General features: G+C 43.6%; 2 protein-coding genes across 3 annotated transcripts; both read left to right on the top strand.

Annotated features, from left to right (window-relative positions):
* The first annotated feature begins 309 nt into the window (after window positions 1-309).
* Window positions 310-26,842, top strand: svp (COUP transcription factor 2). Of its 2 annotated transcripts, XM_018113517.3 has the most exons (5): window positions 369-1,748; window positions 12,218-12,367; window positions 17,916-18,467; window positions 26,089-26,246; window positions 26,394-26,842. In XM_018113517.3, the coding sequence occupies exons 1-5, from the start codon at window positions 1,103-1,105 to the stop codon at window positions 26,508-26,510; spliced, it is 1,623 nt and encodes a 540-aa protein (XP_017969006.1). In that variant the 5' UTR covers window positions 369-1,102; the 3' UTR covers window positions 26,511-26,842. The 2 variants fall into 2 exon arrangements, with proteins under 2 accessions (XP_089113219.1, XP_017969006.1); XM_089257093.1 differs by lacking the exons at window positions 26,089-26,246; window positions 26,394-26,842 and having other exon boundaries at window positions 310-1,748; window positions 17,916-19,682.
* LOC108660202 (uncharacterized) lies at window positions 26,745-27,928 on the top strand. The gene has a single exon (XM_018113520.3). It carries the CDS (start codon window positions 26,745-26,747, stop codon window positions 27,459-27,461), a length of 717 nt encoding a protein of 238 aa, XP_017969009.2. The 3' UTR covers window positions 27,462-27,928.

The following is a 27,928-nucleotide window of genomic DNA, read 5'->3' as shown; positions in this document are numbered from 1 at the left end:
GCTGTTTTCGTGGTGGTGGTAGTGCGACTGCTGTTGGTGGTAGTGGCAGTTCATATTCATGCTAATGGTTGGAGTGGCAGTAGTGGTGGTAGTAGTGCTGGCGGTGGTGGTAGTGGTGAGTCCGCTGAGCAAATCAGCCAAACGCATCGAAGGTCTTGCCCCGCCACCAAAGAGAGCAGAGTGCTCGCTCTTGCCGAGCGCGAGCGCCAGTGCGAGTGCGAGTGCGAACGGGAGCGAAGATTTCCACTCAATTGCGGGCAGGCCATTGGGTCGGCGTGCGCGCGAACGGTGCAGCAATAGAGCAGACACAGTCGCCGGGGTGCAGTTGCTGTTGCTGTATATCTCTGTATCTGTGGTGGAATGAGAGAGATTTGTGTGATGTGTCGTTAGGTCGAAACGGTCGAGTCGGGTCGGGTCGTGTACCTTTTGCCACGAATGTTTTGCCAGTCAGGCTCTAAAAGGCCTTACGAGAACAGCTGAGATTTCGCTGCTCGCATGACGCGCATTTTCCACACAAGATAGAAAAATTTTTGAATTTTCTTTCAAATATATTACAATCTCGAAATAAATACATATGTACACATATATGAGAAATTCAAAGTGCAGCGCAGAGGCGAGCAAACAAATTAAAGATATCCACAGAAAATTAAATCAAATGAAATTTAATATTTCAACAAGTCGCAGAAATTTTAAATCGTGTGCGTGAAACAACGAATTAAATTTTTGAAATAAAAAATCTAAAAAATATTCACATAATATTGAATATAAAATAAAAATTGAAAAAACCACAGAAAGTGTTTTGTGTAAAATGCAGTGCAGATCAAAAATAAAATAAATAACAACAAAATTGCATTCGAAAAGAAATTCTTTAAAAAATATTTATGCCCAGAAAATACTTTGCCCAAAAAGAGTGAAAAAAAAAAAAATATTTGGGAAAAATATTGAAAGGAATTTTCGAAAAGAAAAGTTGTTTTGGTGACTTTGCTGCGTTTTGGGCGTGGAAAGTCCGTGCAAAGTGTATTCCAGCGGTTATTCCACGTGTTCCGATCCGGCCGCCAAAATTATTACGCACAATTCCCTGAGCGTGTACGGTGGCGGCGTCATGTGCGCCTCCCCGTCCACGGCTCCCGGCTTCTTCAACCCGCGGCCGCAGTCCGGCGCCGAGCTGTCGGCCTTCGATCTGGGCCTGTCGCGCTCCATGACGCTGGGCGTGCCGCCGCACAGTGCCTGGCATGATCCCAATTTGGGTGGCCATCTGCACGCCTCGGCCGGACCCGGCTCGCTGGCGGGCACCAACACAAGTGGTGGCGGCAACGGCGGTGGCACCACGCCCAGCAGCGTGGCCAGCCAACAGTCGTCGGGCATCAAGCAGGATCTGTCCGGCTTGACCGCCTCCACGGCGAACCTCAACCAAAGCGCGCATCACGTCATCAAGGAGGATCTCTCCAGCTTGCCCAGCGCCAATGGCAGCGGCTCCACGTCCGGCCATCACACAAGCGGCGGCGGCCAGTCCGGACACGGCTCGGTGGATCTGGTGCCCATCATCAAGGGCTCACAGTCGGCCAGCTGCCTGGGCGGCTCGGCGGGCGGCAACAACGGCGGCAGCACCACGCCCAGCTCCCAGGCCAACAGCTCCCACTCGCAGAGCAGCAACAGCGGCTCCCAGATCGACTCCAAGCAGAACATCGAGTGCGTCGTCTGCGGCGACAAGAGCTCCGGCAAGCACTACGGACAATTTACCTGTGAAGGTGAGTACCCCAGCCGGGCCTAATTGTAATCGCCAGATATCCATTGACTGCCAGTCGACAGTTGATTTCAATTGTGACTTCGCCAATTGTGACTGCCCCACTCCGAGTGGATCTGCAGCGATGATGACTGAACAGAAATGTTTGGGCCTCAGATAGTTTGGCTGGCAGCTCAGCGCGCAGACTCGCCAACTAGTCAAAAGCGTGCTGATCTTGACAGTTACTGTGAATTATGGCAGTTTGATGAGTTGGCAATAAAATTCGGTGATGTGAGACAAGTTGGCCAGCTGCCTGAGCCTGTGGGTGTGCGGGGGGCGAGGCTCGACGAGTTACTTTGCTAACTGTTTACGAAAACACAAACACCTCATGTGAGAATTCCAATTTGATTTAGCTAGTTGGCACAGAGCCCACGCCAACTGAGCAATACGTAAAAGATACTTTTGTATCTCAGACATAGCTGATGTGCCAAGCAAACTCTGCTGCAGTTATTTGTGTATATCCTCATCCCATTAGATGTGTGTTTACTGTACCTGCTACAAGTCTGAGTCAGATTATTTTGTAGCCTAACAAGCCTATCAACTGCCTTCAGCTGTAGCCAGTGACTACTGTGCCACTAATATGCCTCTTCTTGTTAGTCGAAAACTTTAAATAGATGCATTTACGCAAGCTCAACCATAAAGATACTTTGGCTGCAACTAAAATTACTTAGCAAATAATATTATTCAAGTACAGTTACAGTCACAATTACCTAAGATAAATATCGTTAAAAACAAACAAGTTACATATATTCAGTTTTCACTCTGTTTCCAACAGCCAAGTCTGGTTCAGATACTTTTGTATCTTTTGCCTAGAATCAACGCAAAACTATCTGTGCATTAACCAGCTCTCAGATACTTTTGTATCTTAATATCCCCTGAGAGTCCCTCGCAATCACAGCCACTTTTGCATATGCAATTTTTCGCAGAAAATATCTCAAATAAAAAAAAGCAGCCGCCACTTGAGCAGCGTATTATGTAAGTCGGCGCACTTCTCAGATACTTTGGGCTGGTCAAAACGCCGTTACAACACAGCACACTTGCCGCGATCCCGCGCACGCATCTCCACTCGACTCGCTTATCGCTAGATAAAAAATAAAAACAAAAACAGAAAAAAAAAATGTGAAAGAGAACGAGTGGAAAAAATTATTATTATCTAAATAAAATACGGTGCGCGCTTTTGTAGCAAGCCAAACAATTGTTGTGCAAACATGCAAATTGTGGCGGCTGTGGCCGCTAAATGAAGCGCCCACCTTTTTATTGTCTTAGACCTGGTCGAGATGCCAGTTGGCAGAGGGACAGCAGTGTGTGTGTGTGTGTGTGTGAGAGAGAGAGAGAGGGTGTAGGTACTTCAGCTGTGGGGCAAAGAACTGCACTCACTCGGCTTAGATTAACGCTGCACGCAGCGCTGGCATTTAGTACAACAGCCAGGTTGAGCTTGTCATATTCGTATCTCTTCAAATGTTCTGCTTTTAGTCAGAGAGGAATTACAGCCGCGGAGCGTATCTGCATGCGCACAGTGGTTGAACTTGTGCAGAAACTAGCAAAAGTAATGAGAGCTTTTATTACTGAATAATAAGAATATTGAAATGCATTATGATTAATTTTAGTTAGCTATATTTAAATTCAAGTTTTATATACAAAAATTCAGTTTTTTGTATTTTTGCTTTATTTAAAAGTTATTTCATTTCTCAATTAGATATTGTAAATATGTATATCCAAGCCAAGCTCTCTTGAAATGAGCATATTAATTAAAGTTTAGGCTAAGTAGCTTAAAACTGCAGCACACATTTAATCATCCAACCATCAACTGCTCTTAGTTGCGCTTATCAACGGCGCATCACAAAAAGTATCTCACAGATACATTGCACAGCTGTAAGACCACTGTACTATGCATTGTAGGCGCTTTTATTATTATTAATCACCCAGCATTTTGTACGCATGCGCAGCAGCAACAACAAAGACAACTAGAATAGCAACAACAACAACAACAACTACAACAATCAAAAAATGTGGCTCAGTGACCGCCTCGCTGCATTCTGAAGGTGTTTTGCTGCCAGCCGCATGTTGCCATGCATGTAGCTAACAGATACATGTATCTGCTGTTGCTGTTGTTGCTGTTGTTGTATATCTTTTGGGGGCGCTGCTGCTGCTCCAACTGCTGCTGATGATGTTGCCACGATAGCAATCTATTTTGTTCTATGCAAGTCTCTCAAGTCTCGCTGCGAGAATGTTTTCTTCGTTTTCTTTTTTTGAAAATAAATAGTAAAGCGCTTAGACGCATATCATTGCCAGTTATGCGTTATGTGCGCGCTCTCTTTACAGCTCACTCTCCCTTTCCCTCCTCTCTTTCTGGCTCTCTCTCTCTCTATGTTTTCAATATGCCATAATGTGCGCCGTTTGCGTCCTTTCAGCTGATTCACTTCCAAAAGCTGAGCTACACGTACTTGCAGATACTTGGCCCAACTCGTTTTCTGCCCGCTCTCTCACTTGTCTGTCTGTCTGTCTGCCTGGCTCTCTGTCGCTCTGTCTGCCTGCCAGTCTGTCTGTCTCACTGTGCTTTCCGCTCTGTCCGGTGGCAGGGCGCAGTATGTGAAATTTATTCCAAAAGGCAACCCCCTGCACGTCTCAAGATTAATTGTAGCCTATGCCTATGCGTGTGTGTGTATCTGTGCCTTGAACCCTAACCCCTCAGTCCTTTAGGTTCGCAGTGTCCAACTTGTTTGATTTCGCACACAGCTGCTTCTTCAATTTGTAGGCGATTTTGGCATACCTTGAGCAATATCAGTTCCCCACTCATTATTTCCTCTTTTTTTTGTAACTCGGTTCGCTAACCTTTTTGGCTAAAAAGTCACGGTTCAAACTCCTGTTGAAAAATGTGCGCTGATATCAGCCAACTGATAATATTAATGATGAGTGCCTCACTCTAATGCAACATCGACAACACACACACACACATACATAGACAGCCGCACACCTCCTGCTCCCCCATCAATTTAGCTATTTGTCATGGCTATTAGTAGGCAATACCTGAGCTTTTTTTCACAGTTGTTTTTCCCTGATGGCTGCTGCAGTTTTCCAAGAACTTTGCCGAGACGTGCACACCTTTTGCATTGCAAATTGTGCTGCGTTTATTTATTGCATGAAAAGTTATCTTAGCGCCCATGTCAAAAGCTAATTAAGTTGATTTATCTGCTGCCCCACATGAGAATGACAAATAAATTTTATGAAAAATTACTGCAATATCTAAGTAGCTGGCATGCAATTAATTAAATGCCACATAAACATAAACCTCAGCGCAGCGCAGAGAAAACTCTTTAAGAAAATGCAAGGAAAAGCTAGTAAATAATACAAAAATACGACAAGCAGACTCTGGGCTGGCGCTTGTCTAATTGTGAAGCGCGAGCGACTTGCATTAGAGCTCGGTGCGAAAGTATCTCAAAGATACGAAGACTCACAGATACTTTGTCAACCCAATGCTGTCGTGGGCCGCATTAACATTTTGCGCAATGCGCAGGAGGCAGCGTTTGAAGTCAGCCCATTTAAATAGTTTCCCACGTTCCCGCAATTAAAGCGCAGCCCAAACTCAAGAATTCATATGTGGTCAAGCGGATTCCCGTTTCGTTCCTTCTGTGTTCGTTCGTTGTCGAAAAGTTCGTAAAAAAAAAGAAAACAGAAAACAATTTTTGATGTTGACAATGTCACAGTTTATGCTTTATGCTTGCCCAAAGTCATCATTGTGCGTTTGTATCTTGTATCTGTCCGACGAGATCTTTTGCTTTTGTTGTTGTTGCTGCTGCTGTTGCTGTGGGATGAGCGTTTCCTTTTGAAGAAATTTGCTGAACAACATGTGTGGCTTTTTAATTCACTTCATTATGCTGTAGGCAAATAAAGCATTTAGCACAAATTTCATTTCATATGCAAAGGAAAAAGACGAAATTATTGTAAATTGCATCCAGCAAAAAGGAAAATACAAAATACTTTTTCTTATGGTATTCAATGGGGTTATATGAATGTGGAAATAGGGGTGAAGTAATCGTAAATTCATACCATTCAAAATCCACGATGAGTCTGTGGAAAACTCTTTAAGTTCAAATCAAATGTGAAAAGCCTTTTGAGAAATTCTCTGTCTGATTCCTTTGATATCAAAGATGCCAGCAAAATTCTTACGCCAATAATTAAATTGATTGGCATACGAAATATATTTATGGCTCTTGACTTTTTCACCTCGCAACGGTTTAGGGAAAATACGCGAAATGGCGCTACGGCTTCAGCACATTTTGGCTCGCAGAGCCTTCAATAAATTATATGAAAATTCCAGTTGGTAGACTCGGTCGCTGAGCTTTAACAAAAGGCGCACATAAATCAATTAGCTGTCCACTCGTTGCCCCAAAAGCGAAAAAAACAAAATAAAAATCAACTAAAATCAAAATGTAAAAACAAAAGTAAGAGCAACAAAGTAAATACGATTGCAAAAAAAATATTAAGAACGCCCACTGCGCATTTTTCAGATGTGTTTTTCGTGGCTGCAATTTATGGCGTTGCAGCCTTTTTGGCTTGTGGGGGCGTGGCAGCGACGCCCGCTACAAAAACAGCGTATTTTACTTATTAATTAGTAACGAAAAGCTTAATAAATATCGAAGCTTGTATTAAATTTGCATTCATTTCGAGCAACAGAGAGAGAGAGAGAGAGAGAGAGAGAGAGAGAGAGAGAGAGAGAGAGAGAGAGAGAGAGAGAGGGAGAGTGAGAGAGATGGGGTTAGTTGAATTAAGCGCCCATATCATTTATTATGAGTGCATATAAATCGCTGCATGATAAACATTTATAACTTCCGTGCGATTTGGCATGATTTACGTGCACTCCCCTCAGCAGACTCTTGGCTCAACTCTTATTTCGGCCATAAGCCATAAAAATTGTGAGGTAGCTGAAGGCAAGAAATTGAATATTTATAGTCTGTTTGTTTTTGTGTATTTTTGGTGGGCTCTAATCTGGAGCTGTGGTGCAATGCTCAACTCTTTGTCAACATTAATGAGCTGCAAGAGCTTGGCCTGTATTTCTTGTTGTTTTCTTCTTATTTCCCTGGTATTGGAAAATATTTGGCACAAGCGCCAGCCCTTCATTAAAAAGCAACAGCGAAATCGCGTCGAATACGAAACTTAATTGTAAACAGATTTTGTGCAAAGACAAAACAAACAACTAAAACAACAGCAGCAACAACAACAGCAACAACAACAATAACAACAACAACAACTGAGGGCAGACATTGTAATCATTAAGCGGCGACTTGTAGTACAAATCGTTGTACTTAGAAGCCAAGTTAAAGCCAATAAAGCTGCTGCCACAGTTGCAAATGCAGTTGAAGTTGCAGTTGCAGTTGCAACTGTGCCTCGTCTCTCTGCCAAATGAGGCGCAAAAAATGCATCCTGACACGAAGTGATTTCGTAAACCAGCCCCTGCCGCTGCCCCTGTCCCTGCCCTTGGCCCATCGTCTTGAGCGGAAAAATCGTGAACTAGCGAGCGACTTGATCCGCTTTATAATGTAACGGTTTAATTAATTATGTTAAGCTACAGCCGCCGCTCAGCCAGCGGCAACGTGCAACATGCCGCAGACACAGTTGTTGCCACTTCATGCGCAATTTTCGTTTGCAGCTAACCTGGCTAATCGATCAGCTGCATCATGGACCTTCCACAAATACATACATATATGTATGTATGTGTGTATGTATGTATGTATGTATGTATATTCTGCTAACTGCAAGCTCGCTGGCTGTGCCCTTTGCCTCAGCTGTGCACGTTCCGTGGCATCCTCCATGTGCACTTGCAACATGACGACATGCCCCGCGGCGTAGCCGCTTTAATAGTCCAGTAACGCCGCTGCAATATAGCCGCTCTTATCGCCAAATGTCTCGCAGTTGCTGTCGCTGATGTTGCTGTTGCCCAGCTACATGACTCGGACCTGAGCCGGGCCTCGAACTGGGCTTTGGCCTCGCCACTTCCCATAGAGACTTTCGGCTGCGCATAACTTCACATAGCATCAGTTAAATCAAAGCTAAATCGCTTATCTTTATTTTCGCCAAGTCTGTGGCGGCCTTTTGTTGTTGATGTTGTTGCTGCTGTTACTGTTGTTGTTGTTCTCGTTGGCGTTGGCAACGTGCGAATTGCTCTGCATATGGTGGCATATGGGCCAAGACGCTGCCTAGACGTACCTAATATACACAAATTGTGGGCTAAGAAAACGGGTTTGCGCCTGCAGTTGGCTCAACAGCATAAATATCTGTGCCTAGGGCTCAAGAAGCCACAAGAATTTCAGATATAAGTACCTCTAAATGTGCCCAAATGCAAATGCTAAACATTCCATCGCCTCTCTTAGAGATTCGCATTAGCTGAGCCGAGGCTGATTTTCATATGTATCTATAGCTCATCAGCTTTATTTCAGTTCACATTAATAAGTTTCTTTTTGTTTTCAATTTGAAATTCGTTTCTGCTCGGAAAGTAACCAGGCTAACAACCTGAACTGAAACCAATTTACAATTGACTCAGTCTGAGCCGCATTTTCATTAAGTGGAGAGTTCTTCAATTGCCGCAGCAGCAGCAGCAGCCGCAGCTCTCAGCTCTCAGATGCTTCCCACAACAATCGTTACCATTGACCTATATCGAGCTATAAACCCTGCTGGTTTATAGCGATGTCAACCCCGAATGGCATTGCCTGCTGTTACCTGTTGCCAGGTAATCAGCTGTGGGGGCACCTGCAGCAGCAGCAGCAGTAGAAATTGCAGCAACTGCAGTCAGCAGCAATTGAAACTGAGCTTCCGCCTCGCGAAGTTCAAGCGCGTTCATAATCAGTGCATTTTGTAGATACTCGAAGTGCATGCAAGTTAAAGCATTTTGCGGTTCGTGTCTGGGTCTGCAATTATGTTTCGGTTGTACTCCAGATACTTTGTCTAGCTTTTGCAGCGCTTTGCCTTTGCCGCCGGCTCAATCTCAGTCATCAGTTTGGCCAGACGGCCATAGAGAGGAGAGCGTGTCGAATTGTTTTCAACTAGAAATCGCATAATAAAACTAAGCAATTTTTTGTTATCTACTATTTACCAACACTGAAAGTGTTCCACTTTCTAAAATTCGTAATGCCATTTGCTTTGATCTCGCTCGTGTCACGAGCCCACGCTCATCTCTAGCCATCAAGTCTTGAGCCGCTGTGCTAATTACTTGAACTAGCAGCCTGCACATGTAAGCTTAACATTTAATTATTGCGACTTAATGATGGCTCTCTAGCTGTGTACTCTACGTGTGTGTGTATGTGTGTGTGTGTGTGTGTGTGTGTGTGTGTGTGTGTATTAATAATTAGAAAATGAGCCGACAATGGGGCGGTGTCTGGCCGCTGCTATCGACTCACTGTGTATGTGTGTGTGTGTGTGTGTTACACTTCTGCGCAACGGTGCATTGACCGACCGCTAAAACCTCTGCAATTGGCCAAACAAAAAAACAACTGCGGCTTGTTTTGGCAATTGAATAAAGTTCGAATAGACACTCAGAGTACTCATAGCGACACTCATATGCACTCATTAACAGTTGGTCAGATGTGCTCGCTCGCTGCTGTGGCCCAAAGCAATTTCACGCTTCCAATTGAAGCGGCCAAGCGGCAAAAGTCTGCACTTTCATTTATGACGGGGGGCAGTGGAGGAGTGGCACCCATGGCCATGGTCACGCTAGAAGTGAGTGGAGCGGGTTGTGGAGGGATGGTGCGGGGGTCGGTTGATATCGTGCTGTTTTCGCACACATTGCAGGAAGTTCAATTAATAGAACGAACGCTTGAGCTTAGCTGTTGTTCTTGGCAGTCTGTCTAACTGTATTGAACGCTTTATGGCGCGTAGCGCACGCGAGTAGCTAATAGCTAACAGCCGCCCCTCTGACGTCCCCCGTCCTACTCCCTCGCCGCAGGCTTGCAATTAAGCTGAAGCGTAATTGAAACTACCGCAAAGTGCGCCGGGCTTATAACTAAACTGTCTGCACTTATGAGATACATTTCGAAGCCATAGCAAGGCCCGGAGAGCCAATCAGCTCTAGGGCTTCCCAGGCGACGGGCAGCGGGTGGGTGGGCGGCCGGTAGTCTCCCATATACTTCACTCGAAATGACTTTTTGGGCCTTACACCTTCACAGCTTCACAACTGCATCTTCATCTGTATCTGTATCTGCATCTCTCTCTCTCTCTCTCTCTCTCTCTTGCTCGCTCGCTCCACCCTTTTGCGATTATTGATATAACATGATATGCCAGCAGCGGCCGCCCTCTCAGCTGCCCGCTCTCTGCCTAGGCTTACGGTATCTTTTGGCTCATAGCTGAATGCTTCTGCTCGTATCTTCATCAATAACGACACGGCGCAGCTTTCGCATCGTCTGAGCTCCAGATAAAGCCGCGATATGCGCATATGGGCAGCGCCTGGTCGCCAGCTTGCAGTTCTTTTATTTTCGCTGCGCGACCGAGAGCCGTAGGTACCACGGCCAGGCCTATGCCAGTCCGGCCCGCCTCTCTCCCTTCCTCCGTCTGCCCAAGCAGCAGCAGCAGCGGCAGCAACGAGAGCCCCAGCCAGCCTCAAAGAGGCACAGGCAACGGTACGTTTTGTGCAGAAATCGTGACTCGGTACAATATCGTTATTCGTAGATCATATGGTGTAAAAGCTTAAGTGTGTGCATGTACATGTGTGTGTGTCGCTCTCTATGATTGTGTGTGTGTGTGTGTGAGTGTGTGTATATTTCCTAGATGCCTTTCAGTTGCATCTTGGGCTTGTCTAGCGCGGCGTGTGAGGCCAACGTTTGCCTTGGCAGCTGAGACACTGCCGCATGCCCTTCTCATATCTAATGCAGCTACTCGCAGATCCAACTTCTTATCGACCGATATAAGTGCGTATATTAATATCAATATTTTCCTTTGCTAGGCATATGATCCTCAGTCTTAGCTGTATTTAAATTTTCTTTTTAATCGATTCTCTATTTAATAGTTTCTCTTCAAAATCACACAAACTTTTTCGCAAGCTTCTCTAGTCAGACCTTTAGACCAGATCGATTCCCATTTCAATGCAGCTCAAAGCTCGCCTATAGCGCATCTGTTGATCGACTTGGACAGCCAGCTTTGGGTTGCCTGTGCCTGGGCACGTTTTAGTGCACACGATCGCAACGCAGTCGCTGCGCCGAGCGCCTCCCCCTGCCCCGTGCCTTGGCTGCTTGGGCAGGAGCGCGCATTGAAAATCTTTTATAGCACACAGATCGCATAGCTCGAGACGGGGCTGCGACTGTGACTGCAGTGCTGGCTGACTGGCTGGCTGGGCCTAACATATTTTGTTTGATGATGATTTTACAGCTTAAAACGAATTTTATGAGCATATGCCATTGTTTTGAGTTATTGTGAGAAATTTTGTGTGGCATGGCCTAAGCTGCGGCCCCCGCAGCCAAACAGGATCAGCACCAGGATGTAGACTGTAAGTGGAGATAGTCAGAAAGGGGGCGGACGGGCGGAGGGGGCGTGGTAGATGTTGTGCGGAGCTGGGCAACGCAAGTGATACACATGTTTAGCTGGATGGCGACATCAAATTGCAATGCAGCTTGTAAACAACGCGACGGGCTCCAACTATATCAGTGAGTGCTTAATGGCTGCCCACAACAGCAACAGCAACAGCAACAGTAACAACAACAAGCTTGTCTAGTCTTTAGTCTTAACAGTAAATTCGTGGAGCCAAAAACTAAAATTCAGCAGCCGCCCAGCAATATAAGAGGCGCTGCCTCCTCTTCGACAGACGGTTGGCTACTCCAGTGCCAGTGCCTGGGACAGTGCCCGGGACAGTCGTATCTTCGTGCCCACAGATACACTTTGTTAATTGAAAGCCATTAAAGGTAATTTTATGGAAGGCGTTAAGCCATGAAACGTGTAACATGACCATTGACATGGCCAGCAAGTGAGCGAGAGGGGAATGGAGGGAGGCAGCCGTATGGCAGGACTCGGACCAACAACTGCGAGTGTCATGAAGTGAAGCGCAACTTGCCGCATTTGGTGGCATGTTCTGCGCTTTCGGATACTTTGCTTTACAAGTGGTAACAATTCTTGTTGCCCTTTTTTTTGCCCCACTTGATTCAAGTGCCATGGAATTTGTTTTGCTTGTTGCGAAGCATTTGTAGGTGCAGTCGAGGCTTGAAGTATTGGACAGATCATAAAGATGTTTACGAGAGAAAAACACACAGAAGAGTGTAAAGTCTCAGGAACTGGTATATCTTAGACTGTATAATACTATATTATAATAATCGGAAGAGAGCTGAAATAATCATCATCTCTTCTTTATTATATAGATCAATAAATAACTTTTCTTTGAATATCTTACACATATATATTTTGACTATTTAAAATATGCTCTACAAATATTTCTCATTTGTTTACTATCCCTCTTTACAGGCTGCAAATCGTTCTTCAAGCGCTCCGTGCGACGCAATCTCACATATTCGTGTCGGGGCAGCAGAAACTGTCCCATAGATCAGCATCATCGCAATCAATGCCAATATTGCCGCTTGAAAAAGTGCCTCAAAATGGGCATGCGACGCGAAGGTAAGTCCACCCCATATATATAGTATACCTACATACATATGTGTACATACTGTGATCAGCGAAATTTCTTGCATTGGCTGTGGGTCAATTAAAAGTCAAACAGTGAGGCAAATACATAAATAAATTAAATGCGCCGAGACCGAAGGCGAGCGCACTGTACAACGGAAGTAGAGCACGACTGCGAGCGAATTCAAATTTGATTTTCTATCGCATGTGGGTTACGTGCGGTCCAATAAATGGGACAACTAAATGTCAGATGCTACGAATTTGCACTCAACACACGAGTGACAAGTGTGGGCTGCTCTCCTTTGGCTGCTGCGGCAGTGCCAAGTGGTTTGCCAAGGAATGTGCCACTTGATGATAGGCCGAAACTCTAAGAACCTTAGCGAAAAAGCGGGTCATGTCCTCAAAATAGCGCGCAAGAAACAGCTGTTATGTCACGAGACTCGTCGTACCTTTCTCAATAAAAGCTAGTGTGCCAATGAAAAGTTACATTCTTCCCTAGATCTATATTAGACTAGAGCTGTCAGAACTGTTAGGAATCCCAATCAAAGTCTTCTAAATAACTTAATAATCCCCGTCTATTAATGGCATTATATGACTAGCGCCCAATTAGCTATCCATTCATTGTCAGACTTCATTGCATATCAAACTCCACATGACATTTAGTCAAGTTACACAGCTACAGTGAAACCAGCTCAAAGAGCCAAGCATACCCATAGAGCATACCCTGTAAATAGACAGCTTATTCAAGTTAACGGTTTCATTCGCAGCTCTTGCAATGGCTCTTCATGCCCGCTAGCCACACTTTATGGTTATAGGGTATACGAAATAACAATTAAGCTGCAGCATAGTGACCCCAAAGATCAAATGCAAACTTGTTCGCTCGTTGGTTAATAATTAAAAAAAAAAAAAAAACATGAGTACTCGAATAATCGAATACGCAAACAGTTGGAATAGTTGAATACTTGAATGCATGAATAGTTGAATAGTTGAATTAGGAATTAGCTCGATATTGTAATTTGTGTGTCGACACTTTTTTCTGTCCATGGCGCTGGCTCGCATGATTTATTAAAGTTAATTCGATTAGATCTATTGGAGATACACTGACAGAAAATTATGGCAGCATTGACAGCCTAATCATAGAGCTGGGCTGGCTAACGGAAGGAAGACGCCAAGTACATGCAATCTGTCAGATATATGGGAAATTTTCGGTAATTTCTTGCAGTGCACGAGCTGACTTAATCGAAGGCAGCATGCAACGGCGCAAATATTTGGCATAGCTGGGCCACAAATGTTTTGTCCACAAATTGGCAAACGACGACAAATTGACAGACGCCACAGTGAATCGATCAATGAATGACTGACTGACTGACTGACTCACTGACTGACTGACTGACTGGTTTGGGTGACTGCTTGACTGCCTGGTCGCTTGCTTAGTTGCAGTTGTCGGCATTAACAATTAACAACTGTCTGGCGGGAGATATACATATGAATATATATGTCTCTATAGAGAGAGACCTGTCCAGCTGCTGCACAAAGCTGTTATTATTTGCACTAATATTGACAGGTTTTTCGCAAAATGCTAATAGCCTCCGCTGCCGCCGCTGCTGCTGCTGCTGACGACAGCAGATGTTGTCGCTGCTGCAGTGATTTGGGTTAAGAACGAGGCAATTAAAATGCAGCTACAGACACCGCCATTGTAATTAAATGTATCTAAACATTGATTTAAGCGCGGCTATTGCGCAAATGAAAATATTTAACGAATATTTGCTTAAAACCAAAAAAAAAAAACATTTGTCTAAATTCACGTTTGTTCTTCGTAGCTCTGGCTAGGCCCAGTGCCAAATGCTGTTTGTGGCTAATGAAGCGGACTGTGAACCCAGGTGTGGGCTACCTGTTTGGCCATTAAGCATGCGATTACCTGTAGCTCTGCCACTGCCACTGGCACTGACAACAACTTGTCAACTTCATCATAATAAAACGCAAAAGAGTTCAGCACCTTTTGGCCCCTTCTCCACATGGCGTTTCCTAATGTACAAGTTCTGCGTAAAAACTAGTTCACAATTGCCCAAAACCTATATCAGAGCTGAGAAATCGTGAGAAAATGTCTTTTCTGCATAGAATTTCAGTACGTTTTTCTGTTTTTTTTTTTTTTGCTTCCTTCTGGGCGCTACTTAGCATAAAAGCAGCACAAAGGTTATGCCTCGGCAGACCTGGTCAAGCAATTCTACGGCGAAAAACCCGAAAAAGCGCATAAAATCAAGGCACGAAGGTCGCTCTAATTAAATTGCAGTGTCAATTGGACGGGGTGGACTGGGCTGGACTGGACCCGGGCTGAGGTTGGGTCACCGAACTGGACAACAAATTGAGCCGAAACTTGTTTTGGTCCAAGGGTTGGGCCAGCTAAATTAATTTCTGTTTATAAAAGCACTTTTTTGTCGGCAAGCAAAAAGAAATAAAACTACAAGAATTTACAGTAAAAATTGAACTAAAAACTGGTCACAACGAGGGTTGAAGATGGGCTTCGTTCAGTCAGTGGGTTGATCGAGAGATACATATGTGATGTAGGATTATCAAGAATCTTCATCTTGTGATTGAAAATAAAATATGTAGGACTTTTTTAATAGAGCAGCCGTTGTGATTCCCCTTTTGAAATTCCATAATGTTGTTTAGTATATATGTATATTTTAAATAAAATCTAAGTGTACTATGAATACTAATATGCTTGGAAGTATACTTATAATTACCTTTTAGACTCTACACAAACAACAAAAAAAGAAAACAAAATATTTAATATGTAACGCAAAACTTTTTAAATTCAATCGACTTGCTCAATTTAGACAGACACTCAAACTCACTTATATCATGCAGGCATTATAATTAACAATGGAAATTTTAGCCGAACAACAAATAACAGTAATATTAGCAACAACAACCACCGTTAAGTGCTATATTATAAGCGATGCAAATACTTAAAGCGCGCATTTGCATAAAGTGAAAGGCTTTACGAACCTGAGGCCGGAAATCGCATTTTCGCAGATGCATCGAGCCCTTGGGGCACGGATTTGGACGGATTGAGGCTGTCAGGCAGGGACTTGATCCACTTGACCACAATTAGCTGCGAGCCACTTGGACACGCGCTCGAGTGTTGTTGGCGCGATGACTTGTATATCGTTTATCGATTACATACATAAGTGCGAGGCCTCCAAAACAATGAGCAACAAAAGCGCAGCAGAGACTTGAGCACGTGCTGGCCCACAGAATTCATTCATTAAGTAATCAAGCCAAGCAGACGCTGCTGCTCCACTCACTCCACTCTTCTTGTTTTGAATTGTTGCTGTTGCTGTTGATGTTGTTGTTGTTGTTGTTACTGCTGCTGGCTGCTGCGTTATCTGCCAAAGTCGTTGGAGTTGATCTGCTCTGAGCTGCGCTGAGCTGCAGTTGCGGTCAGTCTGGCAAGTTTTTGAGTCACTGTGGTCAGTGTGGAATATGTATTTTCCCAGGCGCATAAATAAGCCACAGCTCAGCCACTGGACAGGAGCGAAAGAGATGGCCGCCATGGACTCCAAGAGAGAGAGAGTGAGCGAGTGAGAGACCGGTTTGCAGCGTCTTCTGCCCTTTCTGCCTGCCAGCCTGCCAGCCTGCCAGCCTGGCTGCCTGCATAGATCCGTTGAGGATCAGCCGCGCTTTGCCTGCGCAAATTACGCAAATGTATTTCATAAATAATTGTCTCGTCCGGCGCTGGACAGTGGTCAAATCTTTGGCAGTTCCGGTTCTGCAACCCCCTCGTGCACTTAATTGCTTGCGTAAAGCAATAAACAAATACCCTACCCGGGTCCAAGTGCTCCTCGCTCTTTGGATTTTTCATTTGTCTGCTGACCAAAAAATGCTTTCGCTTTTCGACTCAACAAAAGACGTTACTTTTGCCTAGACAGCTGTGTGCGTATGTATCTGTGTGTCTGTGCATGTGCATGTGTGTGTGTGTGTGTGTGTAAGTGCCTTAGACAATGGCTGTGGCGAACACTTGGCCCGATCAATAATCATGTTTGGCTTTATTTGCTTTTCAGCGCCTTGGGCCAAACATTTTTGCGATATTTTCATTTTGATTACTTCCATTGAAGCCCAGCCTGTTGCGCCAGCTCCTCGAGTGGGGTTAGGTGTGGTGCATATGACTCCGTCTAGGTGTGTACCGTCATATTTGAAGGTGTAAAAAAGCCTTTGCTAACCCACATTTGCCAACAACACTCAAGCATCAACGCGCAATGCTCCATTGTTTTTTCAAAATAATAAAAATAAAAATATATATATAAAATATTATTTGTATCGAATGCGTTTGGCCAAGCCCCTAAGAAATTGTCTCGAGTTTTGTTTTAAACCTATGCAGGTGTAACTTCGTACCTATAACTATGGCAAGGGAACTTTGCAGTTCAAAGTTCAGAGGCAAGGAATGCGGCGATACTAAGAGCCTATTAGCGCACCCTAGAAACAGCTTGCCTTCAGAGTAGAGTTTTTCATGAAAAAAACTCTCAATTCTTAATAGATTGGGTGTTGAATTAAAGCTATTTCAGATCATCAAATCGATAGCAGTCATCTTAGTAGCAATTCTTAGTAGTATTACATACTCAATTTCCTTTGTTCACATTTCTAGCCCGCTCAGCATTTGTCTCTCTGCTCAGTAAACAGTAATCTCTCAATCTCTCTCTTTCTCTTTCATAACCTGTCTCTCTTTATGATGACAGGATTTGCTCGGGTGCAACTTTTGAGTAAGTCTAACCCGAACCTCTAAGTAAAAGCTCTTTCGCTTTCATCAGTTGAAAGTTTGTGCTCTCTTTTGGTTGAACGTTAATCTTATTTGCTTCCGTCTCTTTCGCACACATCTGCCTCGCTTCTATGGTCGCCTGAGCTGAGCTTTTGGGCTGAATGCAAACAGCTGTTGGCTGGCATTTGACTAACTTTTTGCTTTCGCTCTGTTTACACATTTTATGCTTAAATTTTGCTCAATACACACACACACACACACACACACACTCACGTGCTGTTGTATCTTAAAAGATGCGTTGAGAGTATTTAGTTAAATTTGCATATCTAAGCAGTTGTGGCAACAAGGGGGTTGCAAGGGACATTGAAATTATGTTAAGAGAGAAAAAAAATGAATATAAAGAAAAGGGTTTCAGGGCAGGCTCAAGGTAGTCGCAGCCGAGAAAAGTATCTTATGACGTTGTCGGTCGCTGAACAAAAGGGCAGCGCAGCGTCTAGGAGAGTGCGACTGAGATTGAGGTGCCCGATAGGCATTGTGCGTTGTGGCAGCTTTGCCAACAACACTGAATGGGGCAACATTGTGTGGCGTGTGATGTCGCGGTCAAAATAAGCGCACAAAAGAGCGCGCATATTGAATTACTTGGCTGCAGATACAGAGATACACAGATACACAGTTACACATATACACATACATGCACATACATACATATATACATTCCCAACTACAGATTCACATACTAATTCTCTCTCTCTCTCTCTCTCTCTCTCTCTTTCTGACTCTTTGCAGCTGTTCAGCGTGGCCGCGTGCCGCCCACACAGCCCGGCCTAGCTGGCATGCACGGCCAGTATCAATTGGCCAACGGCGATCCAATGGGCGTGGCCGGTTTCAATGGGCACTCGTACCTTAGTTCCTACATCTCGCTGCTGCTGCGCGCCGAGCCGTACCCCACATCCCGCTACGGCCAGTGCCTGCAGCCGAACAACATCATGGGCATTGACAACATCTGTGAGCTGGCCGCACGGCTGCTCTTCTCCGCCGTCGAGTGGGCCAAGAACATACCCTTCTTTCCGGAGCTGCAGGTTACCGATCAGGTGGCACTGCTGCGCCTTGTATGGTCAGAGCTGTTCGTCCTGAATGCCAGCCAATGCTCGATGCCACTGCATGTGGCGCCGCTGCTGGCTGCCGCCGGCCTGCACGCCTCGCCGATGGCGGCGGATCGCGTGGTGGCATTCATGGATCACATACGCATCTTCCAGGAGCAGGTGGAGAAGCTGAAGGCGCTGCATGTCGACTCGGCCGAATACTCCTGCCTCAAGGCCATTGTGCTCTTCACCACCGGTAAGTTGCTGGACATCCTGTACAAGGATGTGCCCGCACTGCTAACCAAAGTTTCAGCACTGCTCGGCAAGCGTGTGGATGCTGGCAGCTCCGCTGAGTGCAGCCACGATGACGTCATTGCTGTGGTGCGCGAACATCTCGACGAGCTGAATCGCTCAGAGTTTGAGGCGCACCTGCAGCAGGCGCCCATCCACCTGGCGACCTTCATGAAGAGCGTGGCTGGCGTTGAGGCCGCAGTGCACCAGGCAGAGCAGCTGCAGCACCAGCACCAGCAGCAGCAGCAACAGCACCAGCATCAGCAGCAGCCATCGCAGGCTGCCAGCCAAGTTAAGAGTGATCCTGGTGCTGCTGCTCCTGCTGTGCCCATTGTGCCCTCTGCCGGCAGCGCTTTCAGCAGCTGCGCCAAGTCCAGTGCCAATGCCAACGCCAATGCCAATGCTGAAGTCGATCTGCTTACCGCGCTGTATGCCAGCTCCAACGGCAACGCCGCTGGCAGCAGTGGCGATTCGAGCGGCAACAGCAGTGGCCTAGGCGCCTCGCTGCCCACCCAGCCATCCCACCACAGCGCCTCATCCACACACAATGCCAGTGCCAATGCCTCGCCCACCACTTCCGCATCCGCATCCGCTGTCGTCCCCGCCACGAGCAGCTCGCTGGCTGGAGCATATCAGACGCCGGCGGGCATGTTCTATCAGACGCCGCCGCGCAGCGCTTTCGGCTCGGCCTTTGATATGTTCCATCACAGCACGCCGTTCGGCGTCAGCCATGCGGCGGCGGCAGCGGCTGCGGCGGCCGCCCACAGCGGCAGCGGCGCCAGCTTCGGCAGTCCCAGCTATAGGTATTCGCCATACAGCCTAACGGGCAGTAGATGGCAGCTGTAGACCCGAAGCCCCGCCCTTCTAGCCACCCGCCCACCTTAAGAATCTCAGTTGTTCCGTTTAGCCAGCTCAACCGTTGGGCTTAGATTATGTAACTGTAACTTATCTATTTATCTCTGACGTACTTAAACTATGTATCTATTGTAAAGTTAAATTTAGTGCCTATTGCTTATGTATTTATTGCCTTAGTCTAAGTCCTAATTTATTTTAGCCGTAATCTAGTTTAGCGAACAACTTTACCAAAAATCCATACGAACAAAGATAGAAGACGCTGAAGCGAGAGGAGTAGAGAGAAGTTGAGAATATACGCTGCTGTTGCTGTTAAACAAAAAATTAATCCTAACCTGTGTTTTTACTCATTCCATTTGTTACTAATTCTTTAAGCTGTTGTTGACTAGTTCTAAGCGTTTTACTTTGGCTTTTCACTTCTGTTTCATTTAACATGTGCATTATTTTGATTTAGTTGAGAACTAACAAGAATTTGTGGCCTGGTTACTAACCTTAACTATTATTAGATATTTCGATTGATGGATTCAACTGTAGATTCGATTGGAGCAATCGATTGAATGAATGCTTCAAGCGAAAATATCACAAATTGAAAGTATTTATTTCAATTATGTTGAGCAACATCAATGTACTTGACAACCATAGAAAATGGCATAGCTGCTTTTAAATACTTTTTTTATATTTCGGAAAATATTTTTTTTTTCTTTGCTTTGCTTAATTGTTTGATAGTTTTTTTTATTTTTTTATTTTTTAGTTGTTTTGAATAATAATTCATATTATAATTTCTACATTTTCATACCAATTTATTTACTTTTTAATTTAAATTGGAGTAAAAAAAAAAAAACATAATTAGAAAGTCTTGAAAAATTTGTCCTCGTAAAAAAATATTACTTTTTTATTTTTTACATTTTCAACAAAATTTCTTTATTTTCTAATTTTAGTTTCAGTAAAGAAAGAAAATTAGAAAGTCTTGAAATTTTTTCCCTATTTTTTATTTTATTTATTTCTTTGTTTTATTTGTTTAATTTTTATTTAATACAATCAATTCGTTTTAATATCATTAAATATTTATTGAATCAATGGTATTAAAACAAATTGATTATCCATTGCTGAACACAAAAGTTTTTATAATAAAATAATTTCAGACAAAAATATTCATTTGCTGCCAAACCTTAAAATGATGAAAATGAAAAGAAAAACAATTACTGATTAAGGTCGCGAGCAAAGTGGAAATTGTTTATGGATCGGTAATTGAAAAAGTTTCATAATATATTAACCGATTCGTAAGACAATTTACATTAAAAAGAAATATATGAAAGCAGCTAGTTCGGAATATAAAAATAAAATTAACTAGCTGCTTTCATATATTTCTAAACTGCACTCGATTTATATTTTTCGTTTACTAATTTTGCATTTTTATTTCTAAACAAAAGCATCAAAAAACCACAAAAAGCAGCTACGCACACATATGCACATATGGCACACACGATCTGGACTTTGGAAACAAACACACACACACACGCCTAACACACACACACATGCATATATCCATTCCATCCATATAATAAGCATTTACATAAATATTAAACTTTTCCAACTAATTTGGCACATGGCTTAATTTTTAATGTTTGTTAATGTTTGTTTTAAACTTTTATTTATTTATTTATTTATTTTCGTTTTCAAATGAAATAAATTTCAAATATTTGTATGCAAATATTAACTGTTTCAACCATAAACGCTGCATATTTATTTTATTTAAGTTAGGCCTAAGTAGAAACTAAACTAAGTCTAGGTTTCGCTCTAAGTTGAGGCTGTGCCGATGGCGCAGCTGTTGCTCTGTCTGACACGCTTATCTGCCCATTGTCCATTTACAGTGGCCAAATAATGCAGCGATGCATTCAACTGCAACTCAAGCGGAGTTTAGCTCCGCTTTGCCCCTTCGACACGCCGCCCATGTGTGCCGCCTGGCCCGTTCGTTTTGTCAAGCAGCTGTCCTCGATCTGCGACACTGACTGCACACTGCACAGAGTCCCCTCTCCCTCTCCCTCTCCATCGCCCGTTTGTAGCTGGCGACGTTTATTGACGTCGAGATACCACATTATGAACATTAATACAACACTCGTTTATGTCGCTTACTTACAAGCCGCAACGGCTGCTCCTCGTCCAGGTCCAGGTCCAGCTCGATCCAGCCAGAGCCACATCTACAGCTACAGCCATGAAAATAATTTTCCAATTTCCAAAACGCTGTGTGTGTCGAGTTTTGGGCTTTTGGGCTGGGGTCCATTGTGAGGGGGCGTCGCGAGTTCGTGTTGCCAGAGCTGCGGCTCCAACTTCGACTTTGACTTCGACTTGGACTCCGAGTTCGACTTCAACTCCTAGTTCGACTCCAGCTCAGGCTCTTGTGCAGCGCAATTGCATTTGAATTGGCTGCATGAGTCCATAAACTGCAGCCGATCAATCGCTGCAGCGCTTGAGCTCTGCTCTGTCCCCCCCTCAGTGATAGACACGATCGCAGTAGTAAAATACCGGGTATAGACTTAGTAGATCTTCTGCCTGCTGCCTTGCAGCCAGGCGGCGGCACGTTGACGACATGTCTGCCCAAGCTCGCGGTGGTGCATCTTCCAATCTGGTTGGGGCCATTGCACCACCACCCGTACCGCCCGCTCGCTCCACACGCTCGCTGCCTGATTGCTGTCGTTTGTTGCAGTTGTTAAGAGTTGTAGCTTTCATGTCTTAGCCACACTTTTTGACCAACATTTTGTGTTGGTTTTAGCTCTGGCCAACCTTTGTGCCTTGGCTCTGCCAATGTCTGTGTCTGAGTCTGAGGCTGCGACTGACTCTGAGTTTTTCTCTGCTGATGCCCAAATCGTTTTGTGGGTGCTCATTGATCGCCTGCGCTACTTTCCGAAAATTGCCACAGACGTGCCTCTGTGCCTTGTAATTAACAGTTTCGTACGCTGAGACCTCTCTTTGATCAGAATCATTTTTTGGGCGCGTTTTAGCTTAACCTCTCTTTCCTTTTGCCCACTCGCTCATAACTGAAATGTTCAATCAGTTAAGCCTAGATACAAGATTCAGCTTCGATCAAACTGTCGAGATATTCAATTTTCTTTGGCGAAACAGACTAAGGTTACGCCTTACAATATGAAATGAATGCGCTTTATAATAAAAGTTATTTTTAATGAATTTTTTTATATTAAAAAAAAATACCTTAAAAATACCAGAGCAACATTTTATTAAATTTTCTCAGAATAAAATTAGTAATTTAATGAAAAGGTCTATAAAAATTCAATTATTTTTGAGCCTTATATAGATAATATAAATATATATAATATATATTTTTATATTTATTTTTCATATTTTTGGTATATTTTCTCTTTGCCAAAGACTTTACTGTGTCATTCCATATATAATTCCCTTGCAACTTCTCCATTTTTCTGCCTCTTCTTCTAGCTCCTCCATAACTATGTCACTAAGCAAATACCTGCCATTTTCATGTTGCATTTCTTGTCAATTTTTGGCGAACAACAACTCTTACAAATGGCGCTCGATTATAAATTCATAGCTGACCCCACATGAACCCAGCCCAATGGCTCGAACCATATCTGCGGGCATTTGTCTTGTTGCCTTGCATTTTCCTAATGCTTATTAAAACTAAATAAAGTTATAACTGTTACCAAAAGCAGACACGAAGTCCAACAACGTACTAGTTGCTGGCCATAAAAACTATATAATAAAATATAATGCAGCAATTCATAATTTTTGGTTAAACAGCTTAACCTTTACTTTGGTCCGTTTTGTGGAAGCGGGCAGGAGGGGGCGGAGCCTATGCCACGTTCTTGTGTGACCAAAAAAAAAAAAAAAAAAGCAACAACAAAATCTGCTCCTTATTCGATATGCATGTTGTTGTAACTGCATTTGCTGTTGCTGTTGTTGTTGTTGTTGTTATTGGCAGCACAATTCGGTTACGTAGTTACATCAACTACTTTACGGTCATTATGCATTTAAAACACGCGGTCACGATCTCCGCGCTGAGTTAGTAACTGCGCAGAAGGCAGCCCAGGCAGAGGTCCAAACAAAAGCCCAAAAAAAACACAAAAAAAGCAAAAATACAAAAACGAAAACCAAAACCAAAACGAACAAAATCAAAGCCAAGTTAAGCCATAGTTACAGCCGCAGCCCGAGAAAGCTGCAGTTCGCTTCGGCTTCGGGCCGCATTTCTTTTGGCCAAATTCACAAACTGGAATTTCTTTCACTCCGTCGTCTTCTGCTGCATTTCAATGAAAATAAAATTTGTGCTTGACTTGGCTTATTGATTCGAATTGTAGCCAGATTTTTTATTTTTTTGGTTTAGCTTCTCCTTCTTCTCATGTCCTCTGGACTCGTTTTCTTTTATGATATTCGTTGTCGGTGCCTGGACTCCGGATCATCAAAACCTAATGGCCAAAGTCAATTGACAATTATTGACCATGGCCAAGTGAAATGATTCGCTCAGCTTTTCAATTCCAACTGGCCAAATCTAATTTGTAACTTCACGATTATTGGCCGAGTGGCCGTTGTTGCTGTTGTTGTTGTTGTTGCTGGTTGTTTATGAAATGAAATGGTTAATAATGGCTAATTGAATTTCTGCTGCCTTTGGCGACAAATCATTTATCTTGATTTACGCGCATTGTGTGGCTGGAGGCTGCCTTTTAGCCAGCATCGCAGTTAACGTTCAGCTTTGTTTATGATTTGTTTACTCTGTGGGCCAACTGCAAATGGCCTAAATGCAAGCCGAGCGTGCAGCGTGGAGAGTTTTCTTACTTGTCACAGTCCAGCTGCATTATAAATTACTTACTTACTGCTCAGTGACTCAGCTCAGAATTCCTTATAATTATATGCAACTTTTTTTTATTGATATTTATTCAGTTTTGCGGCACATTTAAGCTTGACTATTCACTTAGCAAACGACGGGAAACTAGTTAAATGCATGTAAACATTTTTTGAGAATTTTAAATTTGTTGAATTTTGCACTTTACACCGGCATTTATTGACTTTTTATACGGATTTATAAATGATAAAAGATCGTTTAAAATATTTAAATATATGGTGGAGGAATGTAATTAAATTTAAGTTAATGAATGTATATTGCATAATTTTATTTTGTAAAAAATGAATTATTTAAAAAAATGTATTTAAGGTTTATTTAAGACAGCAATTAGGTATTCACAATTAAATAGTCGATTTTGGCAGAATATTATGAGTTAGGTAAAACTTTATCTAATAATTACTTTATTTATTTAAGGACAATGTAAAGGTAAAACACTTAATAGAAGAAGAAAAAATATTTATTAAGAAGCTAAATCACCAATATTTTTCAAATTTATCTATGCATTAATATGCCTAAAGATCAATAGCTAGGATTTTTATTTACCGCTAAGTATATAGCCGCATATCTTTATGAGCCGCTTGAACGGTTATAGCAAATTTTTATCGGATATGTTAGCGATCAGCTAGTGTTGCCACCAGAGGAGTTAGCTCTAATGAACCCATTGCCGATTTGTTTGACTCATTTTACATTGTGGCTCAATGTATTGGCTTTCAATTGACAGCTGGCAACCAGAAGTGGGCTTGCGTGCAGCTAAAGCTACAGCTACAGCTACAGCTACGACCAATCCAAATGCATAATGAAATTCAAAGAGCTGAAATGCGAGACGTTTAAACGACACATTACGTCCCATAGCTGGCATTTTGCAATGCAATGCATGCAATCAAATTCAAATTCAAATTCGAATTCGACTTCAACTTTGAATTCACACTGCAATCGGATACGTTTGACGAAGAGTTGGACATCCAGCGATGGCCAAATCACCAAAAACACAAAATCGCCAAATGGCCAATTCATTAAACCGCAAACCAGCTGCGCGCCAGCCAACAAGAAGTAGAAAAAAAAGAAGGAAAACTGTTATAAATGCCACTTGTAAATTTTGCGTAATGTGCAAAAGATACTTTATGTTTACATTTAGTTGCTTTGAGCTAAAGATACTTTTTGCTTGCTGACTAATTAAGTAAATGGAATATGAGCATCCATTTGAGAATACTTCAAGCTATGCAAATTTACAAGTGCTGATGTCTAATTTGAATTTCAAATAGGCGCAGCACCACAAACACACAGATATACATATATACAGCTCGTGTGTGCGCAATTTGTTGTTGTCTGGCAATACTTAAAAACGGGCATAGATACACACACGAGTACACATACATATATTGATAAGCAAACTTTTGTGTCGCTGGCAATTAACACGTGACGGCACACGCTGCGTATGCGCAATGTCTTTAGCTTTAACAACCAGTCAACAACATAGAGAAGAAATCTCCTCAGCCGCACCCCAACCTCCCGCGCGCCCTGTCTTGTTTATGGCCTTTGTCTAGAGGGGCGTTGCCGTTCAGTTTAATTTTCGTAAATTTAATTAAACGGCCTCTTGTTCGACTTCGAGTCCGAGTCCTCAATTGGACATAAATCATGCGAGTGACGTAATTCCGTCATGTGCCATTTTCTAGCTACAGTTATTATTGATGTTGTTGTGTGTGGGCGTGGCCTCAAGTAGACGCTGGAAACCCATTCGCTGGACACGTATCTCGCGACAAGCGCCAGGTGAACTGCACAGGCTCACAGACCATTTACACCCATAGGGAATCGCTCGTAGCTCGAGGCGTTCAATATTAAATGAATCTCTCTTTTTCTATTCTTATAGATGCCTGCGGCCTGTCGGATGTGACACACATTGAATCCCTGCAAGAGAAGTCTCAGTGCGCCTTGGAGGAGTATTGTAGAACGCAGTATCCCAATCAACCCACGAGGTTTGGCAAATTGCTGCTCCGATTGCCATCGTTACGCACCGTCTCCTCACAAGTAAGTAGAATAATCAATCTATCATAGATTAGAATATAGAAGAAAAACTAACATAATTAAGCTCGATTGTTAAACACAAAGAAATGCAGCAATACTTATGCATATTTTTCATTTCCTTCATTTCCTTTTGTCTTCTCAATTAACCAGGTCATTGAGCAGTTGTTTTTTGTGCGTCTAGTCGGGAAAACGCCCATCGAAACGCTGATACGCGACATGTTGCTGAGCGGCAACAGTTTCTCTTGGCCCTATCTGCCTTCGATGTGACACACAATGTGGCGCCAATTGACAACAACTTGATCATCAGCCGCAGCTGTGGCGGCCGCTGTGGCAGCCAATCATAGCAGCACTACGCTCAACATCAATCCCTGCAACAACATCACTAGCAACAGCAACAGTAACAGCAACAGCAACAGCAACATTGGCGGCGTCATTGGCGGTGGCTGTGGGGGCATTGCTGTTGCTGGCAATCACAGCCACGATCACAGCAATGTTGCTGCCATGCATGCAACATATGGCAACGGCGGCAACAACTGCGGCAACAGCATCCACAGCGTTTGCAATCAGCAGCAAATCAGCAACTACAGCAACAGCAACAACATCAATGGCAGCAACAGCAGCAGCAACAACAACAGCAACATGAGCGCCAGCGGTTTGTTTGGCGCCGGCTATGGCAACGATTATATGGCCAATGCAACAGCGGCTGCTGCATATGTGACACCAGCAACCGCAGCCGCTGCGGCAGCAGCAATTGCAACAACAACAACAATGCCAGCGGCAGTGAACACAACAACAATGCTGTCTAATTACTGCGATGCTGCGACTATGATGATGGCCGCGGCCGCTGTCAATGCAAATCAGTGCCTGCAACAACACCACCAGCGGCTGCTGCTGGCCAGCAGCAGCAACAGCAATAGCAACAGCAGCAGCAATAGCAACAGCAACAGCAACAGCAACAGCCATGAGCAACTGGCCACGGCAGCGGTCACGGCCTCCGCCTCCGCCTCCTCGTCCTCGTCGTCAGCGGGCTCGCTGTCATCGGCATCGTCCACACCGACAGCGACGACTATCGCGACAGCCCAGCAGCAACAGCAAGAGCAACAGCAACAGCAGCAGCAGCAGCCGCAACAACAACAGCAGCAGCAGCAACAGTCGCTGCCATCGCCGCCAAATTTAATCGATATCAGTGAAGTTCCTCTCATTGTGGATGTCAAGTAGTGTAATTATTTATGCATATTGAAAAAAAGAAAAAAACGAAAAAAAAAAAAAACAAAAAAAAAAATCTCTAATGAAAAATGTAAAAAAAAAAACGAGAATCGTGTAGCTTAATTGTTTTAAAATCTCCTTTAGTTGTTGTAACTTGTACATAAACAATTTTCAACTTTCACCCAGGCGCCCACAACTGACAGCCGAATGCGGTTTTGTATCTTGTAGATACAATGCAGCTCCCTGGCTAAAAGTCGCAAGAAGAAAAATACCGAAATTCCTGAACGTAAAACGCTCAGAGATTTTTCCAGGTTTTCTTTTCTTTTTTTTTGTGGGCATCCATCAGTTCTACGTCTATGTCTGTATAATATTTAAAGGCACTGAGTTCTACTTAATTTTAATGCAAATGAAATCTAAACTAAACTTCTTTATATACCCTCCCACAAGCAATGAAACATAAACAACAAAAAAATACAAAA

Source organism: Drosophila navojoa, chromosome 2 (assembly GCF_054131105.1).
Source record: "Drosophila navojoa isolate 15081-1374.11 chromosome 2, UAZ_NAV_1.0, whole genome shotgun sequence".
Lineage (NCBI taxonomy): Eukaryota > Metazoa > Arthropoda > Insecta > Diptera > Drosophilidae > Drosophila > Drosophila navojoa.
Note: the sequence above shows the minus strand (reverse complement) of the source record. Positions and strands in the feature narration are given on the sequence as shown.